The 18,391-nt window shown below is 43.1% G+C and overlaps 1 protein-coding gene across 1 annotated transcript in view; it reads right to left on the reverse strand.

Moving 5' to 3' along the window:
- PDZD2 (PDZ domain containing 2) overlaps positions 1 to 18,391 on the reverse strand; it is a 307,044-nt gene that overhangs the window by 118,945 nt on the left and 169,708 nt on the right. Inside the window, exons 9-11 of the mRNA XM_030193000.1 lie at positions 12,122 to 12,195; positions 11,719 to 11,947; positions 1,794 to 1,911 (exon numbers count right to left, since the gene is read on the reverse strand). Of these exons, the coding sequence (XP_030048860.1) occupies positions 1,794 to 1,911; positions 11,719 to 11,947; positions 12,122 to 12,195 (421 nt within the window). The remainder of the gene's footprint in view (positions 1 to 1,793; positions 1,912 to 11,718; positions 11,948 to 12,121; positions 12,196 to 18,391) is intronic.

Genomic DNA, 18,391 nt, shown 5'->3' on the forward strand with positions numbered 1-18,391 from the left:
CCCTCCCTTCTTCTAAAATACCTTTGAACATAATCCTTGTACAGTTAAAGATCAAGTGTGTAACGATAAACAATAAACTCAAACATTAAATTCCAATAATTATGTCTCGTGTATTACTCTGTGTAATATTGCCCTATCTATATTCCAACAGTGTGTGTTGATGATTCCACTTGATATACTCTTCCATAAGATTACACTAACTGATAATACACAAGTCCCTCCTATATGCAAGGAGTATTGCCCTAGCCAGTGCTATTCCCCACTTCCCTCCCACCTCCCTCCCCCCCATCTCTTATAGATCCCTCTCCTTGCTTCATGGTCTATCTTACTCTGCCTCTCCACGTAATTTAACTTCCAGAGTGTGGGATGTTGTCTGTTGCCCCATTTGACCTTCTGTGGTGATCCTCCCTATCTGTACTTTCCCCAACTAACCTCACCTGATCAAGGATTACTGAGACTCCCCCCTCCTTTCCTCTTGTACAGTATTCTGTAAGTTATGCATGTAGCTGACAGCCCATGTGATGACTCCCCTGCACTTAATGCTCTGTTACATAAAGGGTGTATGATTTACATAAAATTGACTAACTGTAAATTGGCATGGGAACTGGAGGTAGAGCTGGGGGCAGTGCCTAGGACTACCCATACAAACAGGAATTCTGCAGCCCCTGGGGAGGGGAGGTAGAGAGAAGGGGAATGCTGGATGTGGGGGGGAGGGAGTGGGGTTGGGAGGAAGGAAGAGAAAGGAGATGTTGGACTTGGGGAGCGGGGGGGGGGGGGTCCACTAACTTTTAAGGTTGCTGGGGGCACCAGAAAACCTAGCAACAGCCCTGTAACTAACTTTTTTATTTCCTCTAAATCCTTCTCACTCTTTTCCCCTCCCATCAGCCTTTTCCAGAGTCTTGCTGCTGGCACTGTCTAAAGAACTTCTGCTCTGTTTTCTTTTAGGACGGTGTTGCTCTCAGTGAGTTTCAGTTAAACAGCGTTCAAACTTCCACGCTATTCTTGCGAGACTATGTGAACAATCAAGAAGTTTGGATACCACACAGATCAAGCTCAGCAAAAGCCACACTGACGTTGGAAGGAAACAACAGCTGTCCCAGAGGCAGTTCCTGCCGCAAGACTCTGGGGAAAGTCCAGATGTGAATATTACTACTACTACTACTACTATTTAACATTTCTAGAGCGCTACAAAGTGTACGCAGCGCTGTACAAACACAGAAGAAAGACAGTCCCTGCTCAAAGAGCTTACAATCTAATAGACAAAAAGTAAATACACTGTATTTATTCATGTAAACAGCCTGCAGTTCTAAGATCTGAAATTTGCTACCTACTGCAGGCATTATAAAGGTTATTTATTTGCTTCTGTAAAGTACAATACATTTTTAAAAATTGGCATATTCTATAAACATTTTTCTTGTGCAGACAGCCAAAGACGACATTAGAAATATACTTAAGCAGGGTCACTTGCAGAGTAATACTTTCTTCAAGCTGGTTTTACTTTTTCCAAACAGAAAATCTCATTTGAATTATCTATACATCTACTCTCATATAACTTCTCCAACAGTTGATCTAAATTTTCCTAGGAGCCAGTTCTTTACAGTGTATTAGCTTTTTAATATACTTGTGTTTTATAGGTACTAGAATGCACCTTAAAACCTATGAAAATGATTATATTTTAGCATGATCACTCTCATTCTGGTGATCAATTTGAGGAGATAGCATTCATGTATTTTGCCTTAAGGTTTTATGAGATAAAATACATCAAGATATTTTGTTTGCAGTTTAGAACTGACCTTAGTCTACCATCCATCATGGCCACGGACCCTGGAGCAAGACTGTGAATGTAAATTCCTGGAAGGCTGTTTTCTAGTGTAAGACAACAGACACCAATCCCTAATCCAACGCCTGGTTCTGTGAAAATGAACAGAAAAAACATCTTTACCATTTTTGGTGATTATTAATGTTTCTTTGCAAGTAAAGTCTGTTTTACACACAGAAAATTATTTTTATGAAACTGTGTGAAGGTATACTGTACATACATGCATTAACATAATTGCCAAGATGGTGTGCACTTATACATGCACCACATATAAGTATTCCAGGAGACATAGCTTGGACGGAGCACAGCAGAGTTGCTATGTATGCACATATTTTATAAAACATGCCAAGTACATGTGTAAAATACACAGTCATTTACACCTGCCTTGGAGAAGATAAAAATGCCTGTGTCAGCATTTGCATATTATTGGGATTGGATCTGGGTACTTTTTTGGATTTCTCACATAGGTGTCTTCTTTAAAAAATTGAGCCCACTGATGGAACTGCCTTTATAGAATTAGCGCTTACCGCGCATCATCCTGCCACCTGATTTTAGGCGCCATATATGGAATTCCCACCATAATCATTTCCAGAGGCACAGTTTGGAAAGAGCATAGGTGGAGTTGTGATGTACATACATATTTATCTTTGGAGCAGCTACAGATTTGTATGTGTGAATCCACATGCTATTAGGACTGGTTCTGGGTGCTTACTTCATTAAGGGGTCCTTTTACCAAGCAGTGGTAAGTATTGTGTGCTCACTGCAGTTTAAAGGGAGCTTACTGCTAGGCGTGTGAGATGTCCCGTGGTATAATCCTGCTGTGCACAAGTTACCAACAGGCTAAAAAATAAATTTTATTTTTTGGCTGAGGGTGTGATCGGGAGGATGGAGAGTGAGCGTGTCTATGCTAATAGGTTAATGCAGCCATATTCCTGCGCTCTTATTAACGTGTGAGCCCTTACCAATACAAAATGGGTGGCGGTAAGAGCCCACGCACTAATAGCAACATAAGCGCATGGCCATTAATGCCAGCAATAGAAAATCGGCCATTTTGCAGCCAGGGCTAAAAGCAGGTGGGAAAGACCCACATAAGGGCGCTCTACAACCACTTTCTGCTGCAGCTTTGTAAAAGGGGCCCCCTAAGTGTGTTGCTTTTTAAAATAGGTGACTTTTTGGCCTTTTCACGTGGAGGGGCATAATCGAACAGGGATGACTATCTCTAAGGGCACCCATCTCTAAGGACGTCCCGGCGAAGGGGCAGGAAAACCTGTATTATTGAAACAAGATGAGCGTCCATCTTTTGTTTCGATAATATGGTCTGGAATGCCCAAATCTCAACATTTAGGTCGACCTTAGAGATGGTCGACCTAAATGTTGAGATGGTCGACCTTAGAGATGGTAGTCCCTGATTTTCGGCCATAATGGAAACCGAGGACGCCCATCTCAAAAACGACCAAATCCAAGCCCTTTGATCATGGGAGGAGCCAGCATTCTTAGTGCACTGGTCCCCCTCACATGCCAGGACACCAACCGGGCACCCTAGGGGGCACTGTAGTGGACTTCAGAAATTGCTCCCAGGTGCATAGCTCCCTTACCTTGGGTGCTGAGCCCCCCCAAACCCACTCCCCACAACTGTACACCACTACCATAGCCTAAAGGGTGAAGGGGGGCACATACAAGTAGGTACAGTGGGTTTCAGAGGGCTCACATTTACCACAAGTGTAAGAGGTGGGGGGGGCCTGGGTCTGCCTGACTGAAGTGCACTGCACCCACTAAAACTGCTCCAGGGACCTGCATACTGCTGTCATGGAGCTGGGTATGACATTTCAGGCTGGCATAGAGTCTGGCAAAAAAATCTTTTAAAGTGTTTTAGGGTGCGAGGGGGTTGGTGACCACTGGGGGAGTAAGGGGAGGTCATCCCCGATTCCCTCCGGTGGTCATCTGGTCAGTTCAGGCACCTTTTCACGGCTTTTTCTCAAGAAAAAATGGACCAAGTAAAGCCAGCCAAGTGCTCGTCAGGGACGCCTTTCTTTTTTCCATTGGCCGAGGACGCCCATCTCCTAATTACGCCGCAGTCCTGCCTTCGCTACGGTGCCGTGAACTTTGGTCATCCCCGTTACAGGAAGCAGTTGAGGATGCCCAAAATCGGCTTTCGATTATGCCGATTTGGGAGACCCTGAGAGGATGCCCATCTCCCGATTTGTGTCAGAAGATGGGCGCCCTTCTCTTTCGAAAATAAGCCTGATAGGCACCCCTTTTATACATTTCCCCCAATAAGGAGCCAGATTTAAATTTAATATCAAGAGTAAATAGATTTTAAAAAAGGGAACTATATCTTTCATAAACTTTCCAAGAATTTCAATAAATAGAGAATATAAACACAAGTGAGATGTACATTACTAATGGATTACTGAATGTAACTTGGCTAAAATCCTTGGCAGTGTAGCTAGCACATTATCAGCTACACAACAGATTGCTAATAATGCATGACACTGGTAAATTATCGTTAAATGGGCTTCTGGAGAAAAAGGGAAAGAAGGCAAGGAGGTAGGAAATAAATTTAACTGTCTATAAATAGAAAACTTACATCAATAACAAAATAAATTACAAGCAACCCAAACTGTTTTCTATTGTCAAGATTTATTTTTAATATTTTACCACCTAAAACTGCTAACAGGCAGATGATCAGAAGACTTGTGTTATTCCAAACAGCGCTCTAAAAATAGCGCCGGAACAGCACAGGGCTATACCATCCCTATGATCAGAGCTAATAGCATGCAAATTGAAGCACACTATTAGCTCTGATCATAGGGGTGAAGTGCGGGAGGACTATGCCCGAGAATGTACTCGGGCACAATCCTCCCACACTTGTTTGACAGGTCCGGCTTTTGACAGCCCGGACCTGTCAAACATTCCAAGGGACTACCCCTCCACACCCTCCTGCGACCACGACCTGCTCAGGCCCCCCCTCCCCTGGACACCAACACAAGAGGCTGGAGGTCCACTGGACCGCCAGTCCTAACACCAGCCCCCAACAGAAAAGAGTGCTGGAGGTCACCGGACCTTCAGCACATAACCTGGTGGTCTAGCGATGACCGACTGCAATCCCCCTGAACCCCTACTACCTTGAATGGAGAAGGGACGTGATCCTAGTCCCTCCTCCTATGAGCGCCACCTTCAAAATGGCGGTGTCCAGGGCTGGGCAGGGCTTCCATTCCATATAAGGGAGTTCTCCCTTATATGGAATGGAAGCCCCAGTGACCTCCAGCACATTTTTCTGTGGGAGGAGGGTGTTAAGGGGCTGAAGGTCCACCGGACCTCCAGTCCCTCGTGTCGGTGTCCAGGGGGTGGTGTGGGGGTCCACTGGAACCCTGGCTGACACAGCAGCATCCTGTCACCCGGCTGCTGTGCTGCCTCCCCTCCTGCCTGAATGCCAGCTCCAATCTGGCATAAGGTTTTGAGCGGTAGAACACTGTTGTTCAGCGCACTCTACCGTTAATCATGGGGGCGCCAGAAAGAAAGAGTGCACCAGCATACATTAGCATGCTACTTGCGTTGATCTGCTGCACGCTCTTTCGTTCCGGTGCTATGGGCAGCTGATCATAAGGCGCAGATAAATGCAGACGCTAGTCCAGTGCTAACAGCCTCTAGCACCCACATTTACCTTTGATCATATGCCCCAGAGAGAACTAATGCGTTTCCTAGCAATACCACTGATGACACACATTATTAGACATCTCTTGGTGTAGTACAGGTGTGTTGAATTAGCAGTATTTTACTTACATATGCACTTTCTCCATGCCTGCTGTGAATACTTAATTCAATACTTATTAAAATGTGTTAGGAAATGGGCTTAGTAAATTTTAACACAGAACATTCCTACACGCTAAGCCCATTTCTAATGCGACAGTGTTTAATGCATTTTATAAAATTATTTTTTTCAGGTCATGTGCTAATATTCACATCATCGCATATTACCTGAAAGAAAGATATCAAGGGGGCGCTTACCGCCTGCTATTTAGGAGGTGCTATGTGTTCCCACATTAATTTTGTGCTATATAGTTAACACGCACTAATATGAACACACTAGCTGGATACTGCTTCCCCACATATGACGCATCCCCTCACGAAAAAATAACAACAAAAAACCCCCCTTGTGATTAATGCATGCTTAAGGGCAAAATACCACAAAATGCTTTAATGTGTTTTAAGCCTTTTTTTTTTTACCCCGTGTTAATCACATTAGTGCTAAACACAGTTTTGTGGAGGAGTAGATTAATGGTTAGTGCAACGGACTGAGATCCTGGGAAACTGGGTTCAATTCCCACTGCAACTGCTTGTGACCCTGGGCAAGTCACTTAAACCTTCATTGCCCTGGTACAAAAAAATTTAGATTGTGAGCCCGCTAGGGATAGAGAAAGTACCTGCATATAATGGGTTCAGTGCTGTGTTACCTCTAGCGCTATAGAAATCTCTTCAAGATAGCCTATCCTAACGATTCAACCTAACCAAAGCTTGCCCACATGATTCTTGACAATTGTTATACGTTGACCGTGTTTCCCATTATCCTTTTTGCTACCACATCTCCATTCCTCTCCATCTTCCTACGCCTACCTCCCAACTCTCATTTCCTTCTGGACTCAATCCCTCCTATGCTCAATTTACTTATCCGTTAACCCCATTAATTGTACTACAAACTGTATATTCTTCTTACGAATTTGTAATTCTTTATATTGTTACTATGTAAGCCGCATTGAGCCTGCCATGTGTGGGAAAGCACAGGGTACAAATGTAATAAATAAATAATTATTATTATTATTAATAGTAGTCCCCTTAAAGTGCAGAGAAATACAATGATTGTAATTCACTTCAAATCATGGGGCCTTTTTACAGTGCGGCAACTTTTTGCACTTACTGTGCTTTAGCAGCAAAAATTAATGCACAGGAAGTGCAAGGGTCTTCTGCAGTTACTGAACTGAAATGCTCTTAGCTGTGCAACTAGTGTGGATGCTATTAGTGGCTCCTCTTAAAAAGGCAGTAAGGCCCCGATGCTCAGAAACAAATATGGGGGCTATTTATTTATTTATTAGGATTTATTTACCGCCTTTTTGAAAGAATAGAACAAACATGAGCAATAAGAAATTACAGCAGTAAAAATATTCAAGTAACAATACAAAATATGGCATGGTATACTACTTACAATGACACCACCATATGTAATAGAACATTATAACTGGTAGTGAAGGGTAAGGCAAAGTTGTAACATATAGATGAGTAAGAAAGTAGGAAGAATTTGAAAGTAAGGTGACTGATTTGAAGAAAGTTGCACATGAGGTCTCAGTTAGGCTAGGAGTGGCTATCCCCCAAACTATTCCCTCCTCTGACCACTTACATCCCACCTATCTGGATATCTCCATTCATTATTCTGTTATACCACAGCTTGTATTCTCTCTGCAATACCTTGTAACCCTATTACTATGTAAGCCGCACTGAACCTGCGGGAAAGCGCGGGGTACAAATGTAACAAATAAATAAACAAACATGTCCAGCTGCAGTATGTGCAGCCTGAGTCAATTCTTGTGTGTGTGAGTGAGACTATCAGGTTAGTTACTTCTTCCATTAAAGGCTTGGTTGAAGAGCCAAGCTTTCACCTGCTTCCTGAAGTACAGATAGTCTTGTGTTAAGCGGAGCCTTTCAGGCAATGCATTCGACAGTGTGGGGGCTAATCTGGAGGAGGCTTGCTTGCGGGTATCACATCGTGTAATGTCTTTTGGAGTGGGTGTAGTTAGTGAAAGTCCTTGGGAGGACCTTAGTGTCCTTGGCAGTGTGTGGAGGATCATCCTATTCTTCAGATACTCGGGGCCATTTCCTTTCAGGGCTTTGAAGATCAGACATAAGAGTTTTAAATTTAGCCATGTATTGTACTGGTAGCCAATGAAGTTTTTGCAAAAATGGTGTGATGTGATCATGTCGCTTGCAACCTTCTATGAGTCTTGCTTCTGCATTCTGAATCAACTGGAGCTGGACCATTCTATAATGCATTACAGTAATCCAGTCTTGATGCTACCATGGCATGCACAACTGGGGTAAGATTTACCTTCTCAATGTAAGGAGAGAAGCAGCGTAGCTGTCGTAAATAGTAGAAGCAGCACTTGAAGGTTGCTTGGATTTGGGGAATCAGAGTAAGTGTTGAATCTAACTGTATTCCAAGGTTCCTGACTTATGATTTGAAGGGGGAGTTCATACTTCCCAAAAGGGATTTTGATGTCAGGTATGTATCCACTTGTGTTAGGGACCCAGAGAAGCTCGGTTTTACTTGGGTTCAGGCAAAGTTTGTTGTGTTTAGCCCATTCTTGAATTGATGTTAGACAAGTTATCAGTTTATTCAAGGCCGTAGGTAAGTCAGGATCAATGGGTATGAGTAGCTGCACATCATCTGCATAGATGTAGAACTGAGTGTCCATTGACGAATCAGCTCAGCTAGTGGCTTGAGGTAGATATTGAACAGAATAGGTGACAGTATCGATCCTTGTGGTACCCCGCAGGTCAGTGTCCATGGTGGTGATGAGTTGCTGCCAAACATTATGGATTGTTGCCTGTCTGATAGATAGGGTCTGAACCAGGCAAGTACTGTACCATTGATACTACTACTACTACTACTATTTAGCATTTCTATAGTGCTACAAGGCATACGCAGCGCTGCACAAACATAGAAGAAAGACAGTCCCTGCTCAAAGAGCTTACAATCTAATAGACAAAAAATAAATAAAGTAAGCAAATCAAATCAATTAATGTGAACGGGAAGGAAGAGAGGAGGGTAGGTGGAGGCGAGTGGTTACAAGTGGTTACGAGTCAAAAGCAATGTTAAAGAGGTGGGCTTTCAGTCTAGATTTAAAGGTGGCCAAGGATGGGGCAAGACGTAGGGGCTCAGGAAGTTTATTCCAGGCGTAGGGTGCAGCGAGACAGAAGGCGCCAAGTCTGGAGTTGGCAGTGGTGGAGAAGGGAACAGATAAGAAGGATTTATCCATGGAGCGGAGTGCACGGGAAGGGGTGTAGGGAAGGACGAGTGTGGAGAGATACTGGGGAGCAGCAGAGTGAATACATTTATAGGTTAGTAGAAGAAGTTTGAACAGGATGCGAAAACGGATAGGGAGCCAGTGAAGGGTCTTGAGGAGAGGGGTAGTATGAGTAAAGCGACCCTGGCGGAAGATGAGACGGGCAGCAGAGTTTTGAACCGACTGGAGAGGGGAGAGGTGACTAAGTGGGAGGCCAGCAAGAAGCAGATTGCAGTAGTCTAAACGAGAGGTGACAAGGGTGTGGATGAGGGTTTTGGTAGAGTGCTCGGAAAGAAAGGGGCGGATTTTACGGATGTTGTAAAGAAAGAAACGACAGGTCTTGGCGGTCTGCTATCTGTTTCTGTCAGTCATGCTAGCAAGATATCATGATCCACAGTGTCAAAAGCTGCTGAGAAATCTAGCAGTAGTAACATCGAGGTGAGTCCCTTGTCTCGGTTTCTGTGAAGATCAACTAGCAGGGATATGAGGACCGTTTCTGTTCCATAACCGGGTCTGAATCCACATGGATCTAGCCAGTTACTCTTTTCTAACCATTCATTAAGTTGAACACAGACTGTTTCATTCTATGAGTTTCCCTAGAAACGGGATGTTGGATACTGGCCTGTAACTTTCAAGTTTGTCCTGATCAAGGTTGTTTTTCTTCAGCAGAGGGCGAAACACTGCCCTTTTTAATGCTGTTGGTAGTTGCCCATTAGAAAGAGAGGTGTTCACAATTTTTGTGGCGCCTTCTATAAGGCCCATACTTGCCTGCTGCACTATCTTTGATGGGCAGGGATCGAGGGAGCAGGTAGTTGGTCGAAGGTCTCTTAGAAGTTTGTCAAGGCTCTCCTCTGTCATTAGGTTAAAAGTGTTCCCCTGTCTCTATTAGGAAGGGGCGAGTTTGTGCATCCCTGGTTGACTGGTTGAGCACTGGGTGGGATTGCCTGTAAATCCTGGTGAAGACTTTTAATTTTGTTGGCAAAGTATGCAGCAAAATCATTGCAGTTCAGTTTAGACTGGGGAGGCTGGTGTTGTGGGGGTTGCACTAACAGCTAGAGGATGTTAGTGCTGGATTAGCACCCACGTTCTCTGGGCACAATGCTCAGAGGCCCCTACTGCGGGAAATACCAGGCTCACCCCAGATCAGCACAAATAGCATTCTAATGCAGTCAAAGAAATTTAAATTAGGTCTTTTTCTATTCCCTGCAATGCTCAGAGAACAGCGCCTTGAAGAAGGGCACCCTTACCATAGAAAACCTAACGCTAGCTTGGAGCTAGTGTTAGTGTTTTTGAAAAGAGGATTCATGCTGTGGTTGGACAAATGTACTACTCCAGGGCTCGAGAAGAGGCTCTGCAACTCGGGACAGAGGCTGGGCCATGGTAGCAGCAGCTTTGGGTGGCCGAGGCTTTGGAGATCATACTGCTGGTGGATGTAGCGGTGGCAGTGGAGAGGTGGTTTGCTTAGGCTGGCTTCGAAAGTCTCCTCCCCCCTCCCCCCAAAATTTCAATGTCATGGTGTTTTTATTTCTTTTCCATTTTTCCACTCCTCTGCCTCCCAGGCCAATGTACATTACTGGTAGGGCTTTATACTGCCAATCCCAACGTGCAATATTGTACATCTCCATTTTGAAACACCTGTCTGTGCACCCTTTTGGTCTCACTAGTTTCACAAATTTGGGTAGTGGCAAGGGGCAAAAAAAGTTAACTTCTTGCACAGAAATGTGCCAGGCACGGGGGTGGAAACTAATGGATGTCTTTCTCCTCCTGGACGTCCCATGCTAATGCTTTTGCGGGAGTGGAGGAGCGAATGCACCAGGCAGCAGACTCCTTCTTTATTTCCTAATGTTTGATGCTAATAGCACGCATATCATTTGCATACTATTAGCATAGAGCATTAGGAAGTAATTCTTCGGGACTGTTGTGATGGTCTTTTCTGGTGCTGTTTTGTACAGCACTGAAGTTTTGAGCATCTGCACCTAAGTGCTGCCATGTTAACTGCACGTGATACCGTAGCACATGGTAAGTACCTTGTAGTAACTGCACTGTGTGGTCCACACCCATTCTGTACTCATAGCCCATCCAATTCCTGCCACCTTCTTAACCTTCTTTTCAGATGTTATTAATTTATTCTGTATTGAAAGTAGTAGTGGACATGAGTTTTAAGTGCTATGATTATAAATTTGTTTTGAGAGAATGAGTACTGACACTTGTTCTGTGACAGTCTCTTACGTAGATATGAGCACTTTCATTCTTATTTACTACTACTACTTAACATTTCTAGCGCTACTAGGGTTACGCAGCGCTGTACAAATTAATGAATAAGGGCGGTCCCTGCTCAGAAGAATATGTTATTCAAGAGTATGTGCAAATTTCCTTAGACGTAATTGCTGTGCGTTTATATTTTTATTCTTTTAGTGTTCTTGCCCTCAGCTTGGTTAGGAATAGTTTCCTGTTGATTTGTGGGTTGTACTTTGAGATCCGCAGACACTATCACCCGAGATCTCTCTCCTGGCCATGCACATCAGCCCCTCTCCTCCTACTGTATACAGCTCCTTTGAATTTCTGAACCTATATCACTCTGTATTTTTTGCATTAAAGCTTATCACTACTACATTTCTTTGCATTAAAGTTTTCTGTTCACAAACTTTACATTAAAGTTTCTGTTTATATGTTTTATGCATGTATGCCATGCTATAATTTTATGAAAGACCTTTCCTGCATGTCAAACAATCTTTATACATGGAAAATCTTTACAAAATTACCCCTTAATACCAATTTTTACTAATGGCAAGCACTACTGAGCATTTACATATACAATAAATATAGCAAGGAACTGCTCTTAACCTTTATTAAGTGTCACATCCATGACGATTCTGTCTTTGGGTCCAGGACCTCGGCGACATGAGGAGGAGGAGGAATCTGCTTCTTCTGGGCATGGTAGAGGGATTCCTCCACAAATGCTTGAACTTGGGGAACTGGATCGACTCATTAAGATGGGAGTAGCACATGGGGTGAGACTTGGACTCCGCAACCTGGTGCGTACAGTTAGAGTTACCACACCTCTCCTAAGTTGCTGTAAAAATAAAAATGTGATTACTTTGACCCACCTTTCAAAAACAACATTCAATATAGAAGAAAAACCATAATAATGAGTATAAATTAGCAAAATATCATTATAAAGGCAGCAATGGTAAGATTATCAATCAAAGTGATTTGTAGTTCCTTTCTAATCACGTGATTCTGTTACCTTAAAGGTCTGGATGGCTTCTTGATGAGTTAGTCCTTGCAAAGATTCTCCATTTACATCTAAGATTTCATCTCCTGGGAATCAATGCAAAATCATTTTAGCATTTAAATATCTTTGAAGTATCTAATACATAAACACTTTTACAGTCTAATAATACAAATATTGTGTTGTCAGTACTTTCTTTTTCATAGTGAAATATGGACACTGCATTCAGATCAAAAGAAGACACTGAACTGTTTCTACATGCAGTGCATCCTTAAATCTCAAGGAAGGATAAAAACACATTTGCTAGAGTCCCAGGACAAGCTCAAGTTTCCATTATCTTTACTCAGCTGAAAAAATACCTCCAATGACTTGGACATATAGATAACACGACCAACAGCAGAATTCTTAAAGACATCCAATTTTGAGACCCAGTCTCTAGAAAAAAAAAGACCAATCGGTCATTCATCCCTGCAATTCAGTGGTGTGTGGAAGCAAGGCCCTTGACCCTGACACCTGGGAGCATCTGCCTAAAGTTACAGCCACTAGAAACCTGAACTCCACAGAGGACTTCAAAAATATGAGGAAAGACTTACATGGAACAAGAAACACAAGAAAATTTACAGAAAGAAACATCAAAGCTTCAATACAGCTGTATCTGTTTTCTGTTGCAGTCACTGTAGCACAGACTGCCATTCGTGTGATATATGCCCTTTATGGTCCTTCCTAAAGGCTGAGATATTGAAGTAGCCAAGATGACTTTTTGTTATAACATTATACATTATGCATAACTGCATAATATAATTAAATTTTGCACTATAAAACCTATAGTATAAGTCAAAGCACAGAGGAGGTAATTTTATAAATGGGCGCATGCAAGTGCCACCCTACGCCCAAATGTACTATGTGCTATTCTATAAAGTACTGCATAAGTGCTATGGTGCATAACTGCAAGGGACACAAGGGTGTGGCACCTAGTGAAGAAAGCAACTTATAGAATACTATACCGTCAGTTGCATGCATTGCATGGTGCACTTAAGCATGCCCATTTATGGAGGGGGTGTATCAAGATGGCGGTCTGACTCATGAGAGGTTTGGACGAATTAATCCAAAATGCCCCACACGAAGAGGAAGGGCTTAGTAAGATCTCAACCGCCAACAACCCTTACCTCTTCTCCTATACAGCTGACGCTCGACCGCTTCACATCGAGTCTGGCGCGTACGACTAGCATAGTGCTTCCTGCTGAGGATGTCAATGGAGGAGCACCGACGCCTCAAGGACTAGAAACATCTCTATCCTCGCCAGAACTCAACCCACCACCTTGTCCAGCTTCTGAGAGAAGTGAGCTGGAGGAACTGACAATATCAGAAGTCGGTAATGCTGCTCCCGTGGTTGGCGGCGACTTACCCCGAGAAGCTGAGTTTACTATCCTCGAGCAGAAAGCTCCCCAGGTGGTAACATTGGAACTAATTTGGGAAGCTATTACTTTATTTTTTGTCTATTAGATTGTAAGCTCTTTGAGCAGGGACTGTCTTTCTTCTATGTTTGTGCAGCGCTGCATACACCTTGTAGCGCTATAGAAATGCTAAATAGTAGTAGTAGTAAGCTATTCAGGAGCTGACTTGGGCAACAAAGAAATCATCTCAGGAAACTTCTTCAATAGTAAGCAAACTTGACTCTTTAAACAATGCATTTGAAAAATTTAAGAGTGATTCAATACTTCAAATGACTCAAATTCAGACGGACGTAACAAAATTAAAGGCGTCTACAACAGCATTGATCAAAGACAATACAATAATTGCAAGGAAAATTGAACAAATCGAAAATCACAATAGAAATTTGAACTTGAGGGTTTTGAATTTCCCAGTTGTCTCAGGGATATCTGCGCTGGAACTTTTCAAGAAATATTTGGTAGAAATTCTTCATTATTCACATAACTTGATACCTCCAATTAACAAAATTTATTATTTACCGAATTCTTTGAAAATGACGGAAGACAAACAGGAGACAGAGATACTGATACAAGCTCAAGAAGCAGCGCATGGAATACTCGATGTATCAGCACTCTTGGAGCAATCACTATCTGATATAAAATCCTGAAGCACAGTCTACTACTACTACTACTACTATTTAGCATTTCTATAGCGTTGCAAGGCGTACGCAGCGCTGCACATAGAAGAAAGACAGTCCCTGCTCAAAGAGCTTACAATCTAATAGACAAAAAAAAAAAAAGTAAGCAAATCAAATCAATTAATGTGTATAGGAAGGAGGAGAGGAGGGTAGGTGGAGGTGAGTGGTTACGAGTCAAAAGCAATGTTAAATAGGTGGGCTTTCAGTCTAGATTTAAAGGTGGCCAAGGATAGGGAAAGACGTAGGGGCTCAGGAAGTTTATTCCAGGCGTAGGGTGCAGCGAGACAGAAGGCGCGAAGTCTGGAGCTGGCAGTAGTGGAGAAGGGAACAGATAAGAAGGATTTATCCATGGAGCGGAGTGCACGGGAAGGGGTGTAGGGAAGGACGAGTGTGGAGAGATAGTGGGGAGCAGCAGAGTGAGTACATTTATAGGTTAGTAGAAGAAGTTTGAACAGGATGCGAAAACGGATAGGGAGCCAGTGAAGTGACTTGAGGAGAGGGGTAGTATGAGTAAAGCGACCCTGGCGGAAGACGAGACGGGCAGCAGAGTTTTGAACCGATTGGAGAGGAGAGAGGTGACTAAGTGGGAGGCCAGCAAGAAGCAGATTGCAGTAGTCTAAATGAGAGGTGACAAGGGTGTGGATGAGGGTTTTGGTAGAGTGCTCAGAAAGAAAGGGGCGGATTTTACGGATGTTGTAAAGAAAGAAATGACAGGTCTTGGCGGTCTGCTGGATATGAGCAGAGAAAGAGAGAGAAGAGTCAAAGATAACCCCAAGGTTTCGAGCTGAGGAGACAGGGAGAATGAGAGAGCCATCAACAGAAATAGAAAATGGGGGGAGTGGGGAGGTGGGTTTGGGGGGAAAAATGAAAAGCTCGGTTTTGGTCATATTTAATTTCAGGTGGCGTTGAGACATCCAGTCAGCAATGTCAGACAAGCATGCTGAAACTTTGGTTTGGATGCAAGGTGAGATATCAGGGGTAGAAAGGTAGATTTGGGAGTCATCAGCATAGAGATGGTAGGAAAAGCCATGGGATGAGATTAATGAACCAAGTGAAGAAGTGTAGATAGAAAAGAGGAGGGAACCAAGAACAGAACCCTGAGGTACGCCGACAGGCAGAGGGATAGAAGTAGAAGAGGATCCACCAGAATGAACACTGAAGGTGCGGAGGGAGAGGTAGGAAGAGAACCAGGAAAGGACAGAGCCCTGGAATCCAAGTGAGGACAGGGTATCGAGGAGTATGCTGTGATCGACAGTGTCAAAAGCAGCGGAAAGATCAAGAAGAATGAGGATGGAATAGAGACCTCTGGATTTAGCCAGTAATAGGTCATTGGAGATTTCAGTAAGCGCAGTTTCGGTTGAGTGGAGAGGGCGAAAACCAGATTGTAGTGGGTCAAGAATAGCATGTGAGGAGAGAAAATCAAGACAGCGGTGGTGAACAGCACGCTCAAGTAATTTGGAGAGAAAAGGGAGGAGGGAGATGGGTCGGTAATTAGAGGGACAAGTAGGGTCGAGTGAAGGCTTCTTAAGGAGAGGTGTGACCACAGCATGTTTAAAGGCAGTAGGGACAGTTGCAGTGGAAAGTGAGTGGTTGAGAATGTGACAGATAAAAGGAATAAGAGCAGGTGACATGGCAATAAGAAGGTGGGTGGGAATGAGATCAGAGGAACAGGTGGTACATTTTGAGGAAGAAAGGAGAAGTGTAGTTTCCTCTCTAGTAACTTCAGGAAAGGAGAAAAAGGAATGAGGGGAAGGAGAGAGAGGGGAACGGACTAGTGGAGGGAGAGGTGGCGAGGTAGAGTCTCATTCATTCTTGAGCAAGATTTGAACTCATTGATGAAAATTTACTTTAAAAATCCTTTGAATCTTTTCTGTGGGGCTAGGATCTGGATATACCCAGATGTGACTAAAACAACCCAAGACAAGCGAAAGTTATTCCTAGCTCTAAGAGAAGAAACTAAATCTGTAGGAGCAAAGTTTCTTTTAGCATATCCGTGCATATCTGTTTTTCCTTTCCTCCAGGGTATACATGTTCAGGTCAGCAAGTCTCTCCTCATACGTCTTGTAGCGCAAATCCCATACCATTCTCGTAGCTTTTCTTTGCACCGCTTCGATTCTTTTTACATCCTTAGCAAGATATGGCCTCCAAAACTGAACACAATACTCCAGATGGGGCCTCACCAACGACTTATACAGGGGCATCAACACTCCCTTTCTTCTGCTGGTCACACCTCTCTCTTTACAGCCCAACAACCTTCTAGATACAGCCACCGCCTTGTCACACTGTTTCGTCACCTTCAAATCCTCAGATACTATCACCCCAAGATCTCTCTCCCCGTCCGTACCTATCAGACTCTCGCCGCCTAACACATACGTCTCCCGTGGATTACTATTCCCTAAGTGCATCACTTTGCATTTCTTGGCATTGAATTTTAATTGATAATATTATACAATTAGGGACTCAATAGAGCTGCTGGAGCACTCGTATTGTCAATCACTAAATAGCCCCAGTCTTATTGAATACAAAATATCTTTATTAAACACGTGTGCTTCAAAACCTGCTCACGTGTATTTAAAACCTTTATTCACAAACAATATTCTCTTATATCTTTCATGCTCATTCACACCTTATAGTACCTGCATAGAAAATCTATAACAAGGAGGATTTATATATACATGACTTTCTTGAATATCATTACACACTGTGTCAAAGTTCATGATATCTCGTCTCTCAAAGAGGCATCACAGAATTAGAAATAAGAAACCTTTGCATATGTCCATTCACTCTGCTCTTCCGGTTTCCGGTTTCACATGAAGTTTCATGAAAGTTCAAGACAAACCCCAACACACTTCTCTGGGGGTAAACAACTCCACTTGCAATAGATTTCAGGCACTACATTAGCGGGATGAGACTTTTCAATCTCATAACTGCTGTTACTCTAGTCCTTAAGCAAGCATCGGCTCCTCTATGCAGGACCGCATTTCGTTCTCTTCATCAGGAGGAACCACCATATCCCTTTAACCAATTCTGTTTGGCAGCGTGCCAACAAAAGACTTTCTCAGGCCGGGACCCAACTGCCGTGGCTCTGAACTAACTCAATTTTAATTGCCAAACCTTAGACCATTCTTCTAGCTTCTTCAGATCCTTTTTCATGTTTTCCACTCCCTCCGGGGTGTCCACTCTGTTACAGATCTTAGTATTGTATTGTGTATTATATGAATAATAAGTATGTTTTCTTTGAACCTGATCAACTCAAATTCTTTTTGGATCAGAAAAAATTAACCAATTAGTATCTGATGTTTGGTTGAGCTAATATAGTATTAAAATGCTAGAGACCAGGCCATTTTTCTTCTAGAAGGTAAAAGGGAAACCACACAGAGTCAGCTCAGGGCTATGCCATACAGCTAAGCTGAAGAGCAGCCCAAACAGTAATCAACAGATTCAGCAAGGAAAGGGTAAAAGGGAAACCACACAGAGAGGCAATTCAGGGCTGTGGCACACAGCCTAAACAAAGAACAGCCCAAAACAGGAATCAAACAACAGTTTCAGCAAGTAAAGGGTTAAAGGAAAACCACACAGAGAGGCAGCTCAGGGCTCTGCCACACAGCCTAAATGGATGAGCAGGCAAAACAGGAACCTCAATACACAGAAGGAACTATCTTATATAAAAAAAAGTGGCCTATATCAGTGGTTCCTAAACTGTGGGTTGGGACCACAATTGTGATTACATCATCGGTGGATGGGTCACAGAAACAGAACTGCTCGCCCCCCCCCCCCCTTTCATCTAGACCCACTGTTATCATCTGGGGGTCAAGTGAATTTTTAAGTGGGATCATATTATATAAAAGTTTTGGAAGTACTGGTCTACATGATTTTACAGAGAAACAGAATACAATAGCAGATAAAAGATCTCTAGGCTCATGTAACTCTTGCCAATTTCATTTATAGTGCAATAATGAAGATCTCACTTGATCTGAACCTTCCCCTCCCCTTCCTTGCAATTTGGGATCCTATGTGCATAGCCCATGCTTTCTTGAATTTCATTCTTTTTGTTTATAATATCTCCCCTGGGACACTATTCCAAGCCTTTTCTACTCTTTCAGTTAAAAAATATTTTCTGATGCTGCTCCCAAGTTAACCATCCTGGAGCTCCATCC

This window comes from Microcaecilia unicolor, chromosome 2 (assembly GCF_901765095.1).
Source record: "Microcaecilia unicolor chromosome 2, aMicUni1.1, whole genome shotgun sequence".
Classification (NCBI taxonomy): domain Eukaryota; kingdom Metazoa; phylum Chordata; class Amphibia; order Gymnophiona; family Siphonopidae; genus Microcaecilia; species Microcaecilia unicolor.